The following is a 19403-nucleotide window of genomic DNA, read 5'->3' as shown; positions in this document are numbered from 1 at the left end:
AGTGCTGTATGGTATAGTATTATATTGCTACACCATATGTACTACAGCCAAATAAAAGTTCATTTTTTTCCTCACGTTGCTAGATAGGCTATTTCCTTGTTTTGTTTTGTTTTGTTTTTTTGAGACCGAGTCTCGCTCTGTTGCCCAGGCTAGAGTGCAGTGGTGTGATCTCAGCTCACTGCAAGCTCTTCCTCCCGGGTTCACGCCATTCTCCTGCCTCAGCCTCCCGAGTAGCTGGGACTACAGGCGCCCGCCACCATGCCTGGCTAATTTTTTGTATTTTTATAGAGATGGGGTTTCACCGTGTTAGCCAGGATGGTCTTGATCTCCTGACCTCGTGATCTGCCCACCTCGGCCTCCCAAAGTGCTGGGATTACAGGCATGAGCCACCGCACCCAGCCGGCTATTTCCTTTTTTAAAAATTATACACAGTAGTACAATGGACATTGTCCGTATCTCTAGTAAACATTAGACAATAATTTCTGGGATATATCTGGAAGTGAAATTGCTAGATTAGAATATGCCTTTGTTCAAATTTATGAGATGACTGCAACTTACTGACAAAATGGTTTTGTTCTAGTTTACACTCCCACCAGCAGAACATAAGAGTTATATAATGCTTTTTCTATTTGTATTTGTCTTTTTTCACTAAAAGTTTTTTGTTGTTGTTTTCACAGTGGTTCTGTGCAGGTCTATACAATAGATAACAGCACTGGAGCCATGCTGCTATCTCATAAATTAGAGCTAACAGCAAAACAGTATCCTGGTGAGTCTTTTTAAAAAAAAAAAAAAAAAAAATTTTAATGTACTGGTAATGCTATGTGAGCAGATGCTGATTTTAAGTTAAACAATACATGTCATGCTATAGGTCAAATATTGGGACTCTGGGTGTGTAAACTGGCTCAAGTCTGGAAATCAGTTGAGGGGCCGTGATTCTGTTTTGATAATTCAAATTAGTGTTTTGTCCATTCTACCTAGAAGTTTTCTGCTTGTGTAAATTAAGTAGGAATGCAATAAGCTTCCTATCAGTTTCACTTCCAGGAACACCGTGATTAATTAGCCAGTGCTGAGTTCTACACAAGTCAGACTATTTTGATTGCCGCTTTGCCTCTGCTGTCCATTATAGCAGCTACGCCCACCTTGCCTTTGATAATTGAGTGCCACTTGCCCCTGCTGCCTTGGGATCCAGTTATTCCCACTGTATTTAAATTTTGTAGTTGAGTGACTGAAGTTCCCACTGTTAGAGCTGACATACAGAGAAGTGCAATTATAGGGTTCTTCAAAGATGTAGGTGCTGCCCTTACAAATCTGTTTTGCAAGGCATCAGTCAAGGGTATATCTTTTAGACCCTCCCAGCTGGGATGAGTTAGGTCTAAAGTGATTAATCCACTCCACCTTCTGAATCTTCCTAAGCCTTTGGATCCCTTCCTCTACATTAAACCAAGGGAGATCAGCCATTTCCAGCTCACTCACAGTGGGCCATCTTTTAATCCATGTTTCAGCTAATCGAGCAAATAAACTATTAGAACCTTTTAACTCCCCGAGCTGCAGCTTTAAATGCATAGTCCCTACTTAGTGGGCCCAAATCAATAAATTCACCATGATCCAACTCTATTTTCCTTCCATCATTATCCCACAACCTTAATATCCATTCCTGTGCCTGTTCTCCAGATTTCTGTTTATATAAATTAGAAAACTTGAGCAGTTCCCATAGTGCACCTCCTCATGGGTCACACTCTCAACCTCACCTCTAGAGGCCCGCCAGGACTTACTTTATAGGTCTAGAAGCAAACAGAGGTGTTGGGGGTGGCTCCTGAGGAGAATCAACATCTTGCCTGGCAACTGCCTCAGGGGAGGGCATCACTGTTGCCTCAGGCAGCACAGGGTTTATCTCCTCAGACAAATGTGGAAGGGCTAATGGCAGCATGGGTCCAGGAGGGGATGTTGCCACTATTGGGGATGGGGAAAGCTGTTTCTTCTGGCAAAAAAAGGCTCACCAGAGTTTACAAACTCAGTGAATGTAGCTTCATCAGGGTCCTCCCACACATCCGTTTTCCAAGTTGCAGAGTCCCATTCTTTTCCAGTCAATGCCCTCATTTTAACAGTAGACGCCTGGTGATGCAGGTGTATGCACCTTTCGTTGCAGATCAGCCACTCAAATGATAAGAGCTTGTCTCTGTGTTTCCACAATTTTAGCTCTTTCTCTATAGGAGATAAGACTCTCTCTCAGGGCAATCTTAGCAGATTTGAGGCTCCGTGTCTGCTTCTGGGAGATAGAATCCCTGAATTCATTTTCTTTCATCACTTTGTTCACTGAACTTAGGAGCAACCAACTAGCTTCATTATGTTCCTTGGTTCTTCACATATGGTCAAAGGTGTTATGTATAGAGTCACTAAACTCCTTGACTCTCACAAGCAATGAATCAGAAGTGCCAAATGCATTTATTTTGCATAATTCTCTAAACAGTTCATGTCAAGGACTGTCAGTGTTCTCCATACTATTACAAATAGTCCTTAGCATTTTGGGGTCTAATGATATTAGGCAGCCAATTCCAGAAACCCCAAAACCAGTGAAGGAACTCAATCCTTAATATTCTGTTCCTCTAGAACCACTCCTGGTACCAATATCTGTATTAGTAAGGGTTCTATAGAGGGACAGAACTAATAGAATAGATACATACATATTTATAAAGGGGAGTTTATTAAGTATTAACTCACATGATCACAAGGTCCCACAGTAGTCCATCTGCAGGCTGAGGAGCAAGGAGAGCCAGTCCGAGTTCCAAAACTGAAGAACTTGGAGTCTGATGTTTGAGGGCGGGAAGCATCCAGCACACGAGAAATATGTAGACTGGGGGGCTAGGCCAGTCTCTATTTTCACATTTTTCTGCCTGCTTATATTCTAGTCACACTGGCAGCTGATTAGATTGTGCCCACCCCGATTGAGGGTGGGTCCACCTTTCCCAGCCCTGGGACTCAAATGTTAATCTCCTTTGGCAACACCCTCACAGACACACCCAGGATTGATACTTTGTATCCTTCAATTCAGTGAAGTTGACACTCAGTGTTAACTATCACAATTAGGATATTTAACTCTTCACGTTGACTTAGTGTTACCCACATTTATACCAGTATTTTTGCCCACCATATCTTTTACCAACTCATACCTTCTTCTTGAGACCATTTTCTGCCTGAAAAACCTCTCATACATCCTTTGGAATTTATTTTAATGAAGTTTTTTGAAGGTAAACTCTACTTTGGCGGAGTCTGAAATGTACTTATTTTGCCCCATGTGATTTAATTATAGTTTAACTTGGTATGCTGTTTTGGATTGGCAGTTATTTTTTTTTTATACATTGAAGAATTTGCTCTAGTGTCATTAGATTTCCATTGCAGCTATTGGGAGGTCATCTGTCAAGTTGTCTTCTCTTTTCAAGAGACTGGTCTTTATAGCTACCTTTCAGATCTTGTTTTTGTTTTTGGCTTTCTGCAGTTTTGCTGTGATGTGGAAGGTGAAGAATTTTGTTTGTTTTTCAAATCCTGCTTGAGACTCAGGCTTGCTGGATGAAGATGTATGTCTTTGAACTATTTCTGGAAAATTCTCAACCAATCTTTCTAAATATTGCCTCTCCCCTAATCTCTTTTTCTGGAACTCAGATATACATTATACTTTTTTCCATGTTTCTTAACCTAACTTAAAAATTTTTTTAATTTTGTTTCTCTAGATTGCATTCTAGAAATTTTTTCTCCATCTGGGTTTGCTGATCCTCTCCAGTTATGCCAAATATATTGTTTGATCTGTCCATCAAGTTTTTAATTTGTTATTGTATTTTTTATTATTTAAAGGCTTATTTAGCTCTTTTTCCAATCTGTATGCATCCTGCTCCTTGTTTGAGTCTTCTCCTTTATTTCATTGGCTATGAAAAGCAGTTATTTTATATTCTGTGTCTGTTAATCTCAAAATCTGCAGCCTTTCTGTTTCTGCCATGTCTTGATCCTTTGGGTTCTTGCTCATTTGTGTATGTATTTTAGGATTTTTGACTGAGAGCTGATTGTTTTCCTTGAAGCGTTTTGTGTGTGTGTGTGTGTGTGTGTGTGTGTAACACTTTGAGAACTGGATAACATTTGAGTTTTTCCAGAGAGGATTTAAATGTCTTTGCTTCTGCTGGTCACTTGGGAGCACTACATCAATCTCTAACCCTTTGCATTGTATTCTCTGTGTGAACCACATTACATTGTACAAATTACAAATCAGAGTGAGGGTTTGTGGCTTCAGATTATCAAGGGAGTGTTATTTTCCATAGAGTTCCACTGATGAAACATGAAAGTGTTCCTTGCTAAATCTTTTCCTATATGGCAGAGGCTTTTTTCTCATTCTTTCTTATACCACGGATATAGTCCATTGTAGTCCCAGCTTTACATGGATATCTTTTGTAAGATTACCTGCCTTAGGCAAGCTCTGAGCTTTAGAGTCATCAGAGGTAGAAGTCAAGGTCTCCAGGGTTTGGCAGAAAAATTCAGGGAACAAGCACTTTGTCTCAGTATTTTTGGTTGTTTTGAGGATTTAAGTATTCTATTCAACATCTTAATTTTTTCAGTGTGGAAGTCATTCAGGGTGTCATTTGCTGTACTTCCAAAAACAGAAATTTGCTCCTTATTTTTTTTAATCATCCTTACTGTGTAGCCTTTTTTAAGGTCTGCATATGTTTTTTCCTAAAGACAGCTTTTACTGTAACCTTATCCCTGTTTTACAGAAATTGATCTATACAAAACCAAAGACTTTTAAGATTACACAGTTGTAAGTTAATCAAGCTAATAGTGGCTAGAAACAGCTTTCACTTCTTACAAATCACCTGTGCACTGAGTTTGTTCTGCTTAGATCAGGACAAAACTAATGGCCTTACTAATTTTAAGTAGTCCTAAATGAGCAGGATTTATTTTTTGAAGCAGTCTTGCCTTTCTGCTCATTTAGATTTGAAAATATAGACTATGTAGGAAAAAAAAAAAAGTATTTCTGAAGCAACTATTTATTTTTAACTCTTCTCACTATTTCTTAACAGACATTTGGAATAAAACAGGAGCTGTTAAATTGATGAGATGGTCTCCTGACAATAGTGTTGTAATAGTGACCTGGGAATATGGAGGCCTTTCTTTATGGAGTGTGTTTGGAGCACAGCTGATTTGTACACTTGGAGGAGATTTTGCGTAAGTCAAAAAAGACAATTTTTCGATAAGATAACTCCATTATTTCTCACAATGCATGCATACCAAAACCTTGTATCAGAACTTCCCTTTGTGCCTTGACTCTTACCTTAAAACAGTTTGCAAAGTTCATAATCTGTTCAGAATATATTGATTCTCTGAACACTCATTGTTTAAAAAAATTACATCTCATTCCATAAAAATGTATTTATTTTTTTGAACCCCTATTGTGTATATGACAGCATGTTAGACACAAAGAATCTGACATGAGGTTCAGTTCTGAGGAAATGACCACACCTTTAAAAGCTGCATGACTCTGGCAAGAAGTCACTTGGACCTCGGAAAATGTGGCTGAGAGATACATACACCTAGATGTATTAACCCACAGTTTTGTATTTCATGCATTATTATGTGTTTCTATTTTGAAGGAGCAAACTCTGTTTGATTTTTTTTAAAAACACACTAAATTTTATGTGCATTATGTGTAATTGGAAGGCTGTATTATATTTGGTTTCTGTTCTGTTTCAGTTATAGGTCTGATGGCACCAAAAAAGATCCCCTTAAGATCAACTCTATGGTAAGTACTTTCTATGAAAAAATTGGCATGGTATTTAAAAAAACTTGGATTTTTCTTCCCTTTTTTCGGTCATTTTTATTTATTTAATTTTTTGAGACAGGGTCTTGTGCTGTCATCCAGGCTGGAGAGCAGTGGCAGATCATAGCTCACTGCAGCCTCTCTAAGCGATCCTCCTGCCTCAAGCTTCCAAAGCTGAGACTACAGGCACTCCACTATCCACAATTTTTTTGACTTTTAGTAGAGATGGGGTCTTGCCATGTTGCCCAGGCTGGCCCTTTTTTCACTCATGTTGATCTGACAAAATCACAAAACTATTTTGGTCTCAGAAGACTCTTCTTTATACAGTTCTTGCTTGATGAAAGTTTTCTTTTTTTTTAATTGGAAGGCTGCCTGGTTTTCAGTATTTGTGTTTTGTTTAGATGTGGCTAGCAAACGCCTATCATCTCTATGATGATAATGACTGTTCAGATGAGGCCTTTTTTGTATGTGTCTTCTCATGGCCTGCTTGCTTTTAACATGAGGTAAAATGCTCATTGGGTATTTTTCCTGGAGGATATGCACTTGTGCATTACTTGAGGATATCTGTATCTATATATATGTATACAGTGCATTGAGCATATTTTTAAAACTTTACATAGATGTAAAGTGCTTGGGACCAGAAGTGTTTCAAATTTTGGAACTTTTTGGATTTTGGAATATTTGCAAATACATTTTGGGGATGGGACTCAAGTCTGAACACAGAATTTACTTATGTTTTATATATACCTTATGCACATAGAGTGAAGGTAATGTAATATATGTTTAATAATTTTGTGCATAAAACAAAATTTTGACTGTAGCTCATCACATGAAGTCAGGTGTGGAATTTTTTACTGTGGTGTCATATCAGCCCTCAAAAAGTTTCAGCTATTGGAGCATTTCAGACTTTTGGATTAGCGAGGCTCAACTTGTATTTTTATTTTTTACCTAGAGTTTCTGTAGAAAACAAAGAGATATAACCCCTGTCTTTACATAACAAGTTTTTCTTGCTGTAGCCCCTCTGCGTACCATCCTTTTTAACTTAGTGACTATGAGGCTTGTCGCTTCCCTTCTCTCTTGCTCCACAGAGGAAGACATTTTTCTGATCTTGAGTTTCTTGTAGAATTAAAACCACCATGGTTGCCTAAAATAGTGGTTCCCAACCTTTCACCACCAAGGACCCCTTCTGATGTCTTTGCCCACCTCCATAGTTTAAAATAAGTTTTTAGCCACATATTTTTATAAATGCCAGTCAGCCCTCTGAATGGCATGCAACAGCCAGTGTTGTCTGTCTCACTAAGTTGATATTTCAGCCACAAACTAAGAGTCTAAGCATTTTAGTTAAAACTTTATGCAGCTCTATCATAGGAAAACATAAAAGTTCTATTAAACTTTTGAAATTTTGCAACAATTCATGGCTACCCCTGTCCCTTTACCATTTTCTTGGCTTGAAGATTGAGAATCACTAATCTTTAAAAATACTCTCATGGAGTCTAGTTACAGAATATTAAAACTGAATGGTTCTGGAGGAATTTATTTGAACATTCTCATTTTACAGAGGAAGAAACTTATATCCTGAGAAACCAGACAGCTTGGCCAAGGTAATATATACAAAAAGCCAAGCTATAATGAAAACTCTAGTGTCACAGCTTCCAATCCAATGTTTTTTGCTCCATACAAAACTGCATCTGTTGTAGGGGCTTCTTTGCCAGGCTTCTGCTAGGTAACCTGGGGTGTCTTCTGTAAGGAATTTCTTTGTATTTGAGAGGCAGCTAAATTAAAGCAATGGAGAAATTACAGAGCACAGTAGGTATTTTTAGGATTAAGACCCTGAAACTGGCATTAAGAATGATAGGTAATGTTTCCACTTCTGTAGATAGACAGCAGTGATGGTGGTTTCCTCTGGAGTTAGTTAACAGGGAACTGAAGATGTGATTCTTGTCTGTGTTATCACGGTTTCTCCAGCCTTCAGGAGTCATTAATAATGCTATCATTGGCTATTTCAGAATTTGAATAATTGAAGCTAGAAAGGGATACAAAAGCCTTTTATTGCTCTGACTTTTTTTCTCCCTCTTCTCTCTAAGAGCTGGGGTGCAGAAGGCTATCACCTATGGGTAATCAGCGGATTTGGTTCTCAAAACACTGAAATTGAGTCTGACCTCAGGAGTGTAGTTAAACAGCCCAGCATCCTGTTATTTCAGTTTATTAAGAGTGTACTCACTGTAAACCCTTGTATGGTAAGTATATTTAAAGCTCTGATTTTTTAGTGTCTTTTATGTTAGAAGTTCAGACCCTTCTTTATGACATACATATGGTGTATACTTCTAAAATTGGCATATTATCTTCTTTTCTATGATTCTTGTGTTTCTTTTTAATTTATATTAAATTTATACCAAAATTTTATTTCTCAATGGGTTGTGTTTCTTTGGTCCTATTCTTTCAAAAGGATCATAAGCAATTTGACAGAAAGCACTGTTTATGTATTTATTTAAATAATTTGAGTAATTTAGTCTTTATCTGAATAGCATTTCCCAAAGCGTGTTCCTCTAGGCACTACTTATGAGAGATATTAGTAGCAATTCCACAGGATTTTCTAAAAGTTTTGTTTCCATATAAGTGTCAAATAAAGGTAAAACAAAATTGTAGAGATTTATTTATTTTAGGACTCCAGAGTCTTAAATATGCTAATGTGCATCATGAAAATCTAGGAGGTGGTATATAAAAAACAGTGTTCCCCATGCTTATTTAACTGTGACTTTTTAAGAAACAGCTTGAAGAAAGTATGTCTGAGGACTTACTTTTAGAAACACCGCCTCAAACACTGCGTCTTGTATTTCTAGCTGAAATAGTGTATACTAATATTATTATATATTGCTAATATACAGTAATGGTATATGTTACATGTTAAAAATGCATATCTTAATATCTACCATCAATGGCTTTTTAATGGATATTTGGTACAACAGATTTCTAATTAAAGTTTACAACACATCCAGAAAGAATGTGAAAATAGCCTGAATCTCAGATCCATTATTCCACTTGAAGATTAAGGATCCCCAGAAAAGAAAAGAACATTTCTCCCTCCCTTCCCCATCCCAAATAATAATTTAAAAGCACCCTTGAGTTTTATGTCAAACCAGCATTTGGACTAAAATGGAAAGGCGATAAGGGTAGGTGCTGCTTTGTCTGATCTGAATAGTTAATGAGTCTACTCACCTTTGAGAACACTGACTTTCTAGTTGAAAACTCATAGTCACTAAGATCACTATTCTTTCTAGTTATAACAGTGCATGAGATTATTGTGTAGTCTTTGTCCTCTGTGAAGAAAATCAACATTGAGATATATGTACATTTCCTATAATAAAACTAAATCGATGTGTTTTCTCCTACGTAATATTGAGTTGTTTTTATTTGCTTTCTTCCTTTGCCCTCTTGTTCCTCTTACCCTCATTTAGAGTAACCAAGAGCAGGTGTTGCTTCAGGGCGAGGACCGCTTGTACTTGAACTGTGGAGAGGCTTCACAAACCCAGAATCCTAGGAGTTCTTCAACACACTCTGAGCATAAGCCCAGTCGAGAAAAGAGCCCATTTGCAGATGGAGGTTTAGAGTCTCAGGGATTAAGCACTTTACTTGGACATCGGCATTGGCATGTTGTACAGGTAAATCTTTAATTACTGATTATAAGAGACTTACTCTTTGGTAGGATATCACCTGGAACAGATTATTAAATATTTCATCTTTTAACTTCAGGCAACTGAGAATCCTTTTAACCATTTTGTCATGTCCCTCTTCTGCTTTTCTGTGTTCTTGTCCTCTTGTCTTCTCCCTCCTTTCTTTCCATTGGCGTAGAGTGTATCCCCACCTGCTTCAAGTCCATTAATAATGTCAAGAACTAGAAGTTCGTTTTGCCTTCTCATTGAGAACTATTTATTTTATTTTTAGCCTCTTTTTTGTATAAATTTAGCTGTACGGATTTGCACAGGCAAAACAAAGTGTAATAATCTCACGGAAAGTGGAACATCAACTAGTATTCTGTGCAGCTGACCTTACAATCCTAATGGGGCCACGTTGAGGTTAATCACGTGACTTTGGACCCTAATTGCAGACTTGTGATCAGTAGAGAGCTTTATTGTTAATAATTTTATTAGCTAATCTCATTCCAAATTATTTATTCATTCTGATATCACTGTTAAATTAACAGTGTCTTACAGTAATTCTGATAAACTGACATTTAACATAGAAATCAATTCTGAATTTTGATACCAAGTAAAATTATTTTGGGGAAACCAGTAAGTTGAAGTTTCTTAAAAGAAACTTGCATACGTAATTTCAGTGTCCTGAGTATTTTCTTTCCCCTTTTGATAGCAAAATATTTTAGGTACATTAAAGCCCACTCTTAGTTTCTTTTAGTCAGTTTCTATTTCCGTAATTCTTTGCCTTACTTTGACTCTGTATGTTTACCCTACTAGCCTACTTCAGCTCCCATGTTATTTTCAGTTGACTTTGAGTGAAGATAATGAGGGACAAAAAAATGGTCATGTGAAAGAAAGGTTGAAGGATTATCTCCTACATTGACATGTGGTATACACTAAAAGAAAATGTACTTACATTAATAAAAACTCATAGAATCAAACAATGTACATACCATTTTATAATTAGTAACAATTTTTAAATAAAACTGCATTAGCTACTTCCTTGACTAAAATTTTCCACTGCTCCCTTCTCTCCTATAGCCATTTCTCTGCTATTTTCATTTCCCCATACTTTGAACTATTCATTCTACACTGACCTAGCATCAATGCCAGTTCTGCCTAGCCAGGTCTGTGTTACCAGAGAGCCAAGTAGAGCAGAGGATCAAAGAAGGTAGGTCTGGAACTAAAAAATCGATCAGGCAATAACAAAAATTGAATTTCCTTCCAGCTCAAAAACTCAGTGATTCTGTGATTCTTAAGCATCTATGAAGTATCCCATATAAGAGAAACATTTTAACACTGATTTTAGGACTGGGTACCAGCAAGATTCTACTGTTATTCTATTCTTTCGATAGCTAAAGATATTTAGACAGATGAACTTTTAAAACCTGAGTTTACCTAGTTTATCAGTTTCCTTAAAAATAACATAAATAATGCCACATTAATTGTTTTGTACTGCCAAAACAATTATAATGAGCTCATAGAATTTTTCAAGCTGGAAGGACCTTAGAGATTATCATAAAGTACAACTGGATTTGATACATGTGGTAACTGAGGATCAGGGAAGTTATATGACTTGTCCAGTTCACCCAGCAGAGTAGTGGCAGACTTATCTTTATCATGACTCTATGTTAAAGTAACAATCTAATGTATTTTAAAACCAAGGTACTGAGTATTAAATCACATAATACACTACTGACTTTGAGCTAAAACTTAGAATTTGCCTGTTTGGCAGTTTGCACTGGAGTTGCCCTATATTTTGCTGGCACTCCAGCTATGTGATTCAGTGCAGTTATGGTGGTGGTGTATAGGGCAGTATAAAGTGTCTGTCTAATGCTAAACCTTTACGTTCTAGGCTTTTTAGCCATTTATCATGACTCCCTGAAGAAACATAGTTGCCTGGTTTAATTTACCCTACAGTATTATCCTTTTTTCTAAGATAAGTGACCACATCCTCTGTCAAAGTTGATTTTGTTTGCATGATTTATTCTTTGTATGCTTCTTGTGTAGCTTAGATGAACTCCAACTAATTCTGCTGCCTGTTCTGTTTCTCATTTAGAATACTAGTTTTTTGTTTGTTTGTTTAAACCTGCTATCTGATACTCCTTAGCTTCCAGACTGGAAAATTCTGTGTTACTTAGGATTTTTCTTTAACTAAAACAAAACAAATACATACTTGTCAGAAGCAGGATTGGTAGCTGGCAGTAAAGGCGGTGCTTTTTTTTGAGATCGAGTTTGTTCTTTGTTGCCCAGGCTGGAGTGCAGTGGCGCGATCTTATCTCACTGCAACCTCCGCCTCCAGGGTTCAAGCGATTCTGCTGTCTCAGCCTCCCGAGTAGCTGGGACTGCAGGCGTGTGCCACCACACTCGGCTAATTTTTGTATTTTTAGTAGAGACAGGGTTTCGCCATGTTGGCCAGGCTGGTCTCGAACTCCTGACCTTGTGATCCACCTGCCTTGGCCTCTCAAAGCGCTGGGATTACAGGCATGAGTCACTGCACCCAGCCAAAGCAAGCACCAGCCAAGGTGCTTTTTAAAAAGTTTTTTCTTACTTAGAAATTTTAAAACTTTTGAAAGTCATTTGTTGACATATGGGGCACAAACTTCCGAAATTTTACAAAACACAAACCTTCTAGTTTTAGGCCATGTCCCTTCTAAGACTGCCATTTATTTTAATGGTCAGTATTTTGTATGATGTAAACATTTACTTCTGAAAGGTACATAAATCTATTATCCAGTGTTCTGAGGGTGTTGGTTTGATAGTTAGCTTGGCTGTTTAGAAAGAATAAGCTTCACAAAATGTGGGAGATAAGCACCTACAGGGTATCAGGCACTAAGTTAGGGATTTCAACAGACAGTATTTAAAGGCTATTTCATTCATAAATTATTTGCTGTCTTCCTACAGTATGTATCAAGTGTACCAGGTATTTGGCACAGAACAAATCTGCTAGGAGGATGGCTCCCACAGTCTCACTAGTTATAGACAAAACTCATCTAGGCAGGAGACAGAGTTTTAGCAGTTACTTTAAAATTTAGAAATCATAGTAACAAATAAGGGCAGATTCAGTTTCTTTAAGAGAAACTGAAACATTCTAAGATAAGGGTAGAGTTTCTGTACCTTAGCACTCAGTTATCCAATGATGTGGCATGACTTTAGTGCCCTGAGTGTGCTTTCATGACCTGTTTTTTTTCTCACTGATTAGCTGCCTCTTCCTTACTCTGCCATTTCCTGTTCTCAGTATTAGAGGTAGAGCTCAGAGTTCAGATGACACATAGATCAATAAAGTTGACCTACTGGAGAAAATACATAGTATCTTTAGACAGAAAACTGCATGAAAAATAAAGCTTTGTTCTAAACTTAACACCTTAAGTTTTTAAAATAAATCATTTGTGACACTTCATAGATTTTTACAGAATAAATTGTTTTCTCTTATAGATACTGATCATAGTTTGATCATTTGATAAGATTTAACTTTGGTTCCCATTATTAGAAACTCTTTGTGTTAGAATCCACTTTTGTAGTAAGATCCCAGCTCCTCCATTACCCAACCACACGTTTCATAAGTACTCATGAAATACCAAGGTTTGAGGGAGGTGAGGATTCCTTTTAGTGCCATTGGTGATTGGCACAGTTATACTCAGGTACATCCTCCTGCTGTGAGTGACTGCTGAAAAAAGTTGAAAATGCTTTCAACTTTTATTTCACCACCCAATCATTACCTTAAGTGTACCATTATTCTGAACTAATTTTACCCATCATAGTGATTTTTTTTTTGAGGGGGTGGTGCGGGGAGACAGAGTCTCACTTTGTTGCCCAGGCTGGAGTGCAATGGTGCAATCTCGGCTCACTGCAACCTCCACCTCCCGGGTTCAAGTGATTCTCCTACCTCAGCTTCCCGAGTAGCTGGGATTACAGGCACCTGCCATCATGCCCGGCTAATTTTTGTATTTTTAGTAGAGACAGAGTTTCACCATGCTGGCCGGGCTGGTCTCGAACTCCTGACCTCAGGCAATCTGCCCGCCTCGGCCTCCCAAAGTGCTGGGATTACAGGCGTGAGCCACTGCACCTGGCCCATAGTGAATTTTATTAATTTATTAAGCTATAGATTTAGTTGGATTTTAAGTTGACTTAAGTCAACTTAAGTATAACAAATAATAAGTAGTAAGTAAAGCACTTAAGTGAAGTATAACAAATAGTTCTGTCGAATTTTTTCAAGGTTAATACAGATGTTTAAAGCATATTGCTTTTACTTAATTTTTGTTCTATCTTCACATTACACAAACAATCTTACTGGGTTTGATTGCAGTTGACTTAGCTTTTTAATTTGGTCTTTAGTTTTTAAATATGTGACAACAACTTTTTTTTTTTTTTTTTTTGAGACAGAGTCTCGCTCTGTCGCCCAGGCTGGAGTGCAGTGGCCGGATCTCAGCTCACTGCAAGCTCCGCCTCCCGGGTTTACACCATTCTTCTGCCTCAGCCTCCTGAGTAGCTGGGACTACAGGCGCCCGCCACCTCGCCCGGCTAGTTTTTTGTATTTTTTTTTAGTAGAGACGGGGTTTCACCGTTTTAGCCAGGATGATCTCGATCTGACCTCGTGATCCACCCGTCTCGGCCTCCCAAAGTGCTGGGATTACAGGCTTGAGCCACCGCGCCCAGCCGTGACAACTCTTCTTAGAGTAAAATGAAAATAAATTTGAACAAATTGAAGCTTTTCTTATTCCAAGAACAGAAGACTCTTTTTTTGTTCGGTTCTGTTAATTCTTGCCCTGCTCCAGCATGTGCTCATGAAAACTAATCAGCAGGCTGGAGAGATCAGTCTCATTAAAACAAAAATTTACTTAATGTATATTGATATCCTGTATCAATTATTTAAATTGAAAGGTGTTGCTAGGATGATACAAAGACACCATGTTCAAAGATGTAAGACAAACAATGTGGAAAAATTAACCCCTTTTCTTGCAGATAGAGTTAATATTTGTAATATATTAAAAGTTCTTGTAGATAAGTCAAATACTCCAATAGAAAAATAACAGCTTACATACACTCTTTCATGTGTGTGTGTGTATATATATATATATATATTTAAAGACAGAATAAAAGCTACCAGTGGTTGTCCCTAAACAACAGAGAACTTCATTTTGTCAATTTTTATATTGTATAATTTTATAAGCTTTTTTTATTTTTTTTTGAGACAGAGTTTCACTCTTGTTGCCCAGGCTGGAGTGCAGTGGCGTGATCTTGGCTCACTGACTGCAACCTCTGCCTCCCGAGTTCAAGCGATTCTCCTGCCTTAGTCTCCCATGTAGTTGGGATTACAGGCATGCGCCACCATGCACAGTTAGTTTTGTATTTTTAGTAGAAATGGGGTTTTGCCATGTTGGTCAAGCTGGTCACAAACTCCTGACCTCAGGTGATCCACCTGCCTCGGCCTCCCAAAGTGCTGGGATTATAGCGTGAGCAGCCGCACCTGGCCTGAGCATTGCTTTTTTAATCAGAAAAGTGTAAAAGTAATAAAAATATTTCCATTAAAAACCAGAACTTTTTCTGAGGCTGTAATTGTATTAGATTAGGTTGTTTTGGAATGGTTTATATCAGCAAACCCAAACTGTTCATCTGCACAATTCATAGCTGCCCTCATGGGTGCCTTCTCTGAAAATCTCTTGTCAGTCCGTAATTATTGAATTCAATATTTAAAACAAACAGAAACATCGTAAGGGGTAAGGGGCGGGGAGAGGAAAGCCTGGTGCCTAGAAACATGAAATAACAAACATAAGATGTAAAACACTGATTCATATACAAATGGTGAATTCCAAGTGCTCCGCTACCAACTGGGGGAGCACCTTAAACATTGTTCAGGAAGATGAATCTCATATTGTGATAACTTAATGCTTTAAGTTTAAATATATTTCATAAGTTTTACCAAACTGATGTGTTATTTTCTATAGATTTCCAGCACCTATCTAGAGAGCAATTGGCCTATACGGGTGAGTTGTTACTTTGTTGGTGTTAACTTTTGTTGGCTAGCATTTGCTGCAAGAGGCATTCTGGGAAGAGCCCTTCAGTGGGTGATTTGAGAAAAATAAAACACTTGATCTGTTGTAACATTGCTAGTATATTAACATCTATAATTTTGTCAGCTATAACTGAATATTTGGATTTTAAAATATTTAATTACCAGACATTTATTAATAGTCTATTTGCCTGACACAATACTAAGCTCTTTATGCCTAATAAAGTATATAGGTTTGCAAGGAAAAGTTCTTATTTTTTTTTTCAAACAGTTTTCAGCTATTGATAAGCTTGGACAGAATATTGCTGTGGTTGGCAAGTTTGGTTTTGCACATTACTCTTTACTCACCAAAAAATGGAAACTTTTTGGAAACATTACCCAGGTTAGTCTTTTTTGAGATTAAAAACCTATTTCTCAAAGTATAAGAGAACTACAATATGAAATAGCTATAAAGTTTATCACTAAGTAATTTTGGTTACTTATTAAAAATAAGGAAAATCAGATATTAAAAAGTGATATTGAATAATGTCTAAGATTTGATTCTGATAAAATACTTGCTATTTGATAAAGGATCTTGTGTTGAAATAGTTTGGTTTATTTTTAATTCTTGTTAAGATCAGTAACTATAATTCTTTAGCCTAAGGATTTATTCTTACATTCCAGCTTGAGTTTATCAAATTTGATCAGAATAGATTTCCACAGAATTTGAGATCATTCCCTGCCTGTTCTGTGTGTGATGTATATGGGATAGTGAGCATATGTGTGTGTGTGTGTATGTATGTGTATGTACATACATGCATGCAGTTGGAAGAGAAGGAAATCAATACTTGTTAAGTGCCTATTGTGTGTTAGGCATTTTAAGGCACTTTCATATATGTTACCTTACTCATCTGCATAGCAACCCAATGAAGGCACTCCTGTTACTTATCTTTCGATGTAAACACACACACACACACACACACAAAACTAGGATTCAGTTACTCATCTGATAAGTGATTAAGCCAGAATTTACACCAAGCCCTATTGGGTGTTGGAATGATGATGGTATATAGCACCCAGTTATTTTTAATGGTATATTTGCCTTCTTAAAGAAATATTTATTTTTATAAACAGGATATGGATCATTATTAATAAAGGCTCTAGAGTTATCACTGGAGAGGGAGAGTAGAACAGAATAATTTGATCTTTGGCTAGGTGCGGTGGCTCACGCCTGTAATCCCAGCACTTTGGGAGGCTGAAGTGGGCAGATCACTTGAGGCCAGGAATCCAAGACCAGCCTGGCCAACATGGCGAAACCCCGTCCCTACAAAATATACAAAAATTAGCTAGGTGTGTTGGTGCATGCCTGTAATCTCAGCTACTTGGGATGTGGCTGAGACATGAGAATTGCTTGAACCCAGGAGGCAGAGGTTGCAGGGAGCTGAGATTGAGCCACTGCACGCCAGCATGGGTGACAGAGTGAGACTGTCTCAAAAAACAATAATTTAAGCTTTGTCTGGGTAAGAATTTTTATAAATATATTACTTTGTTATAATTCCTGGTAGCATAAGGTAAATTTTTAAAAAAATTTTTATTTTAAGGAGCAAAATATGATCGTGACAGGTGGCCTAGCCTGGTGGAATGATTTTATGGTCCTTGCATGTTATAACATAAATGACCGTCAAGAAGAGGTAGGTTTTTTCTCTCAGAAATAACAGATTTTTATATTTTAAAGCTATTAAGCATGATTTAATTTTATATAGAAAATAGTCTATTGAAAACTGAACAAAACATTTTATCTTTTAATTAAAAATGTAGCTTCTTTTAGCCAGTGGGATTTTCTTTTCAGGTTACTACTTTAAAAAAATTTTAAGTGACAACTGAGACATCTAAACCTTTTCTAAAGATTTTAGCTGTCAGACATTCTCTATGGAGTTTGAAAATAAAGAGTTAAAAGCAAAAAATTTCATGATATAAGAACAGCTGTCCTCAGAGAGAGATTTATTTAGTTACTGATTTACAGTAACCCCTCCTTAACTATGGGAGATACATTCCAAGACCATCACTGGATGCCTGAAACTGTTAATAGTACTGAACCCTATATAGCACTATCTTTTTTCCTATACATACATACCTATGATAAAGTTTAATTTATAAGAGATTAATGACTAATAATAAAACAATTATGACATTATATTGAAATAAAAGTTATATGAATGTGGTCTCTCAGAATATCTTAGTATGCTGTACTCACCTATTTTCAGACCATGGCTGACTATAGATAACTGAAACTGTGGCAAGCAAAGCCATGGATAAAGGAGACTTCTGTATCTGGTTTTTTGTTTGTTTCGAGAAACTGCTGGTCTCATGATGTATCAGGTCTAAATCTGCAGGTCTAGGCCAGGTGCGGTGGCTCACGCCTGTAATGCAAGCACTCTGGGAGGCTGAGGAGGGTGGATCACCTGAGGTCAGGAGTTCAAGACCAGCCTGACCAACATGGTGAAAGCCCGTCTCTACTAAAAATGCAAAAATTAGCCGGGCGTGGTGGCACACCCCTGTAATCCCAGCTACTTGGGAGGCTGAGGTGGCAGAATTGCTTGAACCCGGAAGGCAGAAGGAGCAGTGAGCTGAGATCATGCCACTGCACTCCAGCCTGGGCAACAGAGTGAGACCCCGCCTTTAAATAAATAAATAAATAAAGCAGGTCTAACAGGAATATTTTATAATAGTACATTCAGTTTTGATCACTTCATTCTTTGCTTATTCATAGAATGAGCCTAGTCTGCAAAAATATATAAGCATAATCCATTTATTGTTAAAGCTTAGATAGTTCTTTTAACTCCTGTTACTTAAAAAAAAAAAAAAAAAAAAAAAAAGAAGATAAAAACAGCATGTTTAAAGTATTTGGTCATCCCTAGCAGTTATCTTGTTTTTATAATTTTATTTATTTTTGTTTTCTTCAGCTTAGAGTATACTTGCGAACATCAAATCTGGACAATGCCTTTGCTCATGTCACCAAAGCACAAGCAGAAACATTACTGCTTAGTGTCTTCCAGGACATGGTAATAGTATTTAGAGCAGACTGTTCAATATGCCTTTACAGTATTGAAAGAAAATCTGATGGGTAAGTATCTGGCATATGAGAAGTCACTTTTTGCTCCTATTTATCACGTTTTTCTTTTGTAGTTTTTATTTTCTCAAAACAGTTATTCCACTTTTATATTCAATCTCATTTTTGTTAGAAGTAAAAAAAAGCAAGTTTTAATTAGTGATATTGATATAATAGCTAAGAAAAAAGAAATATCCTACACTAACTTCTTTAGCTTATCTTCCTGGAGTCATTTGAAAAAAAAAATCTAGTTTGGAATGAGGTTAAACCCTTAGATACTAAATTTTTTTCACAACCTTGAAAATAAATGGTTACTGACTCTCCTAGTGCTCCCGATACTTGGTGGGAATTTGAAGGAGTTCCACAACTTTAAGACTGTAGGAAGCATGTCCTTAGCAAACTGACTTATATTTCCACTGAGCTAGATGGCTATAGTCTGGGGCAGAAAAAAATCAGCAGTGTTGTTGCTGCTGCATGTTGCCTTATATTTGTGTTGGCATCTGGTCTACTTGCGACATATTTAGACCACACCGTTGAGTTCTGTTTTTGTTCTCAGAGGTTAATTGAAGTATGTATTTACTGAAACAGCACAGTGATTGAGGAGTAATGCAAGATAAAAATTAAGACATCTCACTAGCCTCAGTGATTGAACCGTCATTCTTTCTCAATCAACTAGTTTTTTCCACTTAAATATTTGTATTCTTACAGCTTCTTCCCTAGTTTTCGTCTTCCCTCCTATTTGTTACTCCCTTTCTTTCTCTCTCATCCCCATATATGTTCCCTGGTTCCCCTCAACATTGCCAACTTCCTGATCGA

General features: G+C 37.2%; 1 protein-coding gene across 4 annotated transcripts in view; it reads left to right on the top strand.

Annotated features, from left to right (window-relative positions):
- Positions 1-19403, top strand: part of RIC1 (RIC1 homolog, RAB6A GEF complex partner 1) — a 153520-nt gene that overhangs the window by 115566 nt on the left and 18551 nt on the right. For 3 of the 4 annotated variants that reach the window (XM_050761689.1, XM_050761690.1, XM_050761691.1), the window contains exons 8-16: positions 678-766; positions 5061-5205; positions 5731-5779; positions 7882-8034; positions 9253-9456; positions 15435-15473; positions 15771-15881; positions 17080-17169; positions 18442-18602. In XM_050761689.1, the coding sequence (XP_050617646.1) occupies positions 678-766; positions 5061-5205; positions 5731-5779; positions 7882-8034; positions 9253-9456; positions 15435-15473; positions 15771-15881; positions 17080-17169; positions 18442-18602 (1041 nt within the window). The remainder of the gene's footprint in view (positions 1-677; positions 767-5060; positions 5206-5730; positions 5780-7881; positions 8035-9252; positions 9457-15434; positions 15474-15770; positions 15882-17079; positions 17170-18441; positions 18603-19403) is intronic. The other variant, XM_050761693.1, reaches the window with a different exon arrangement.

This window comes from Macaca thibetana, chromosome 15 (genome assembly GCF_024542745.1).
Source record: "Macaca thibetana thibetana isolate TM-01 chromosome 15, ASM2454274v1, whole genome shotgun sequence".
In the NCBI taxonomy this organism is placed as follows: domain Eukaryota; kingdom Metazoa; phylum Chordata; class Mammalia; order Primates; family Cercopithecidae; genus Macaca; species Macaca thibetana.
This window is presented reverse-complemented; position numbering and strand designations above follow the sequence as displayed.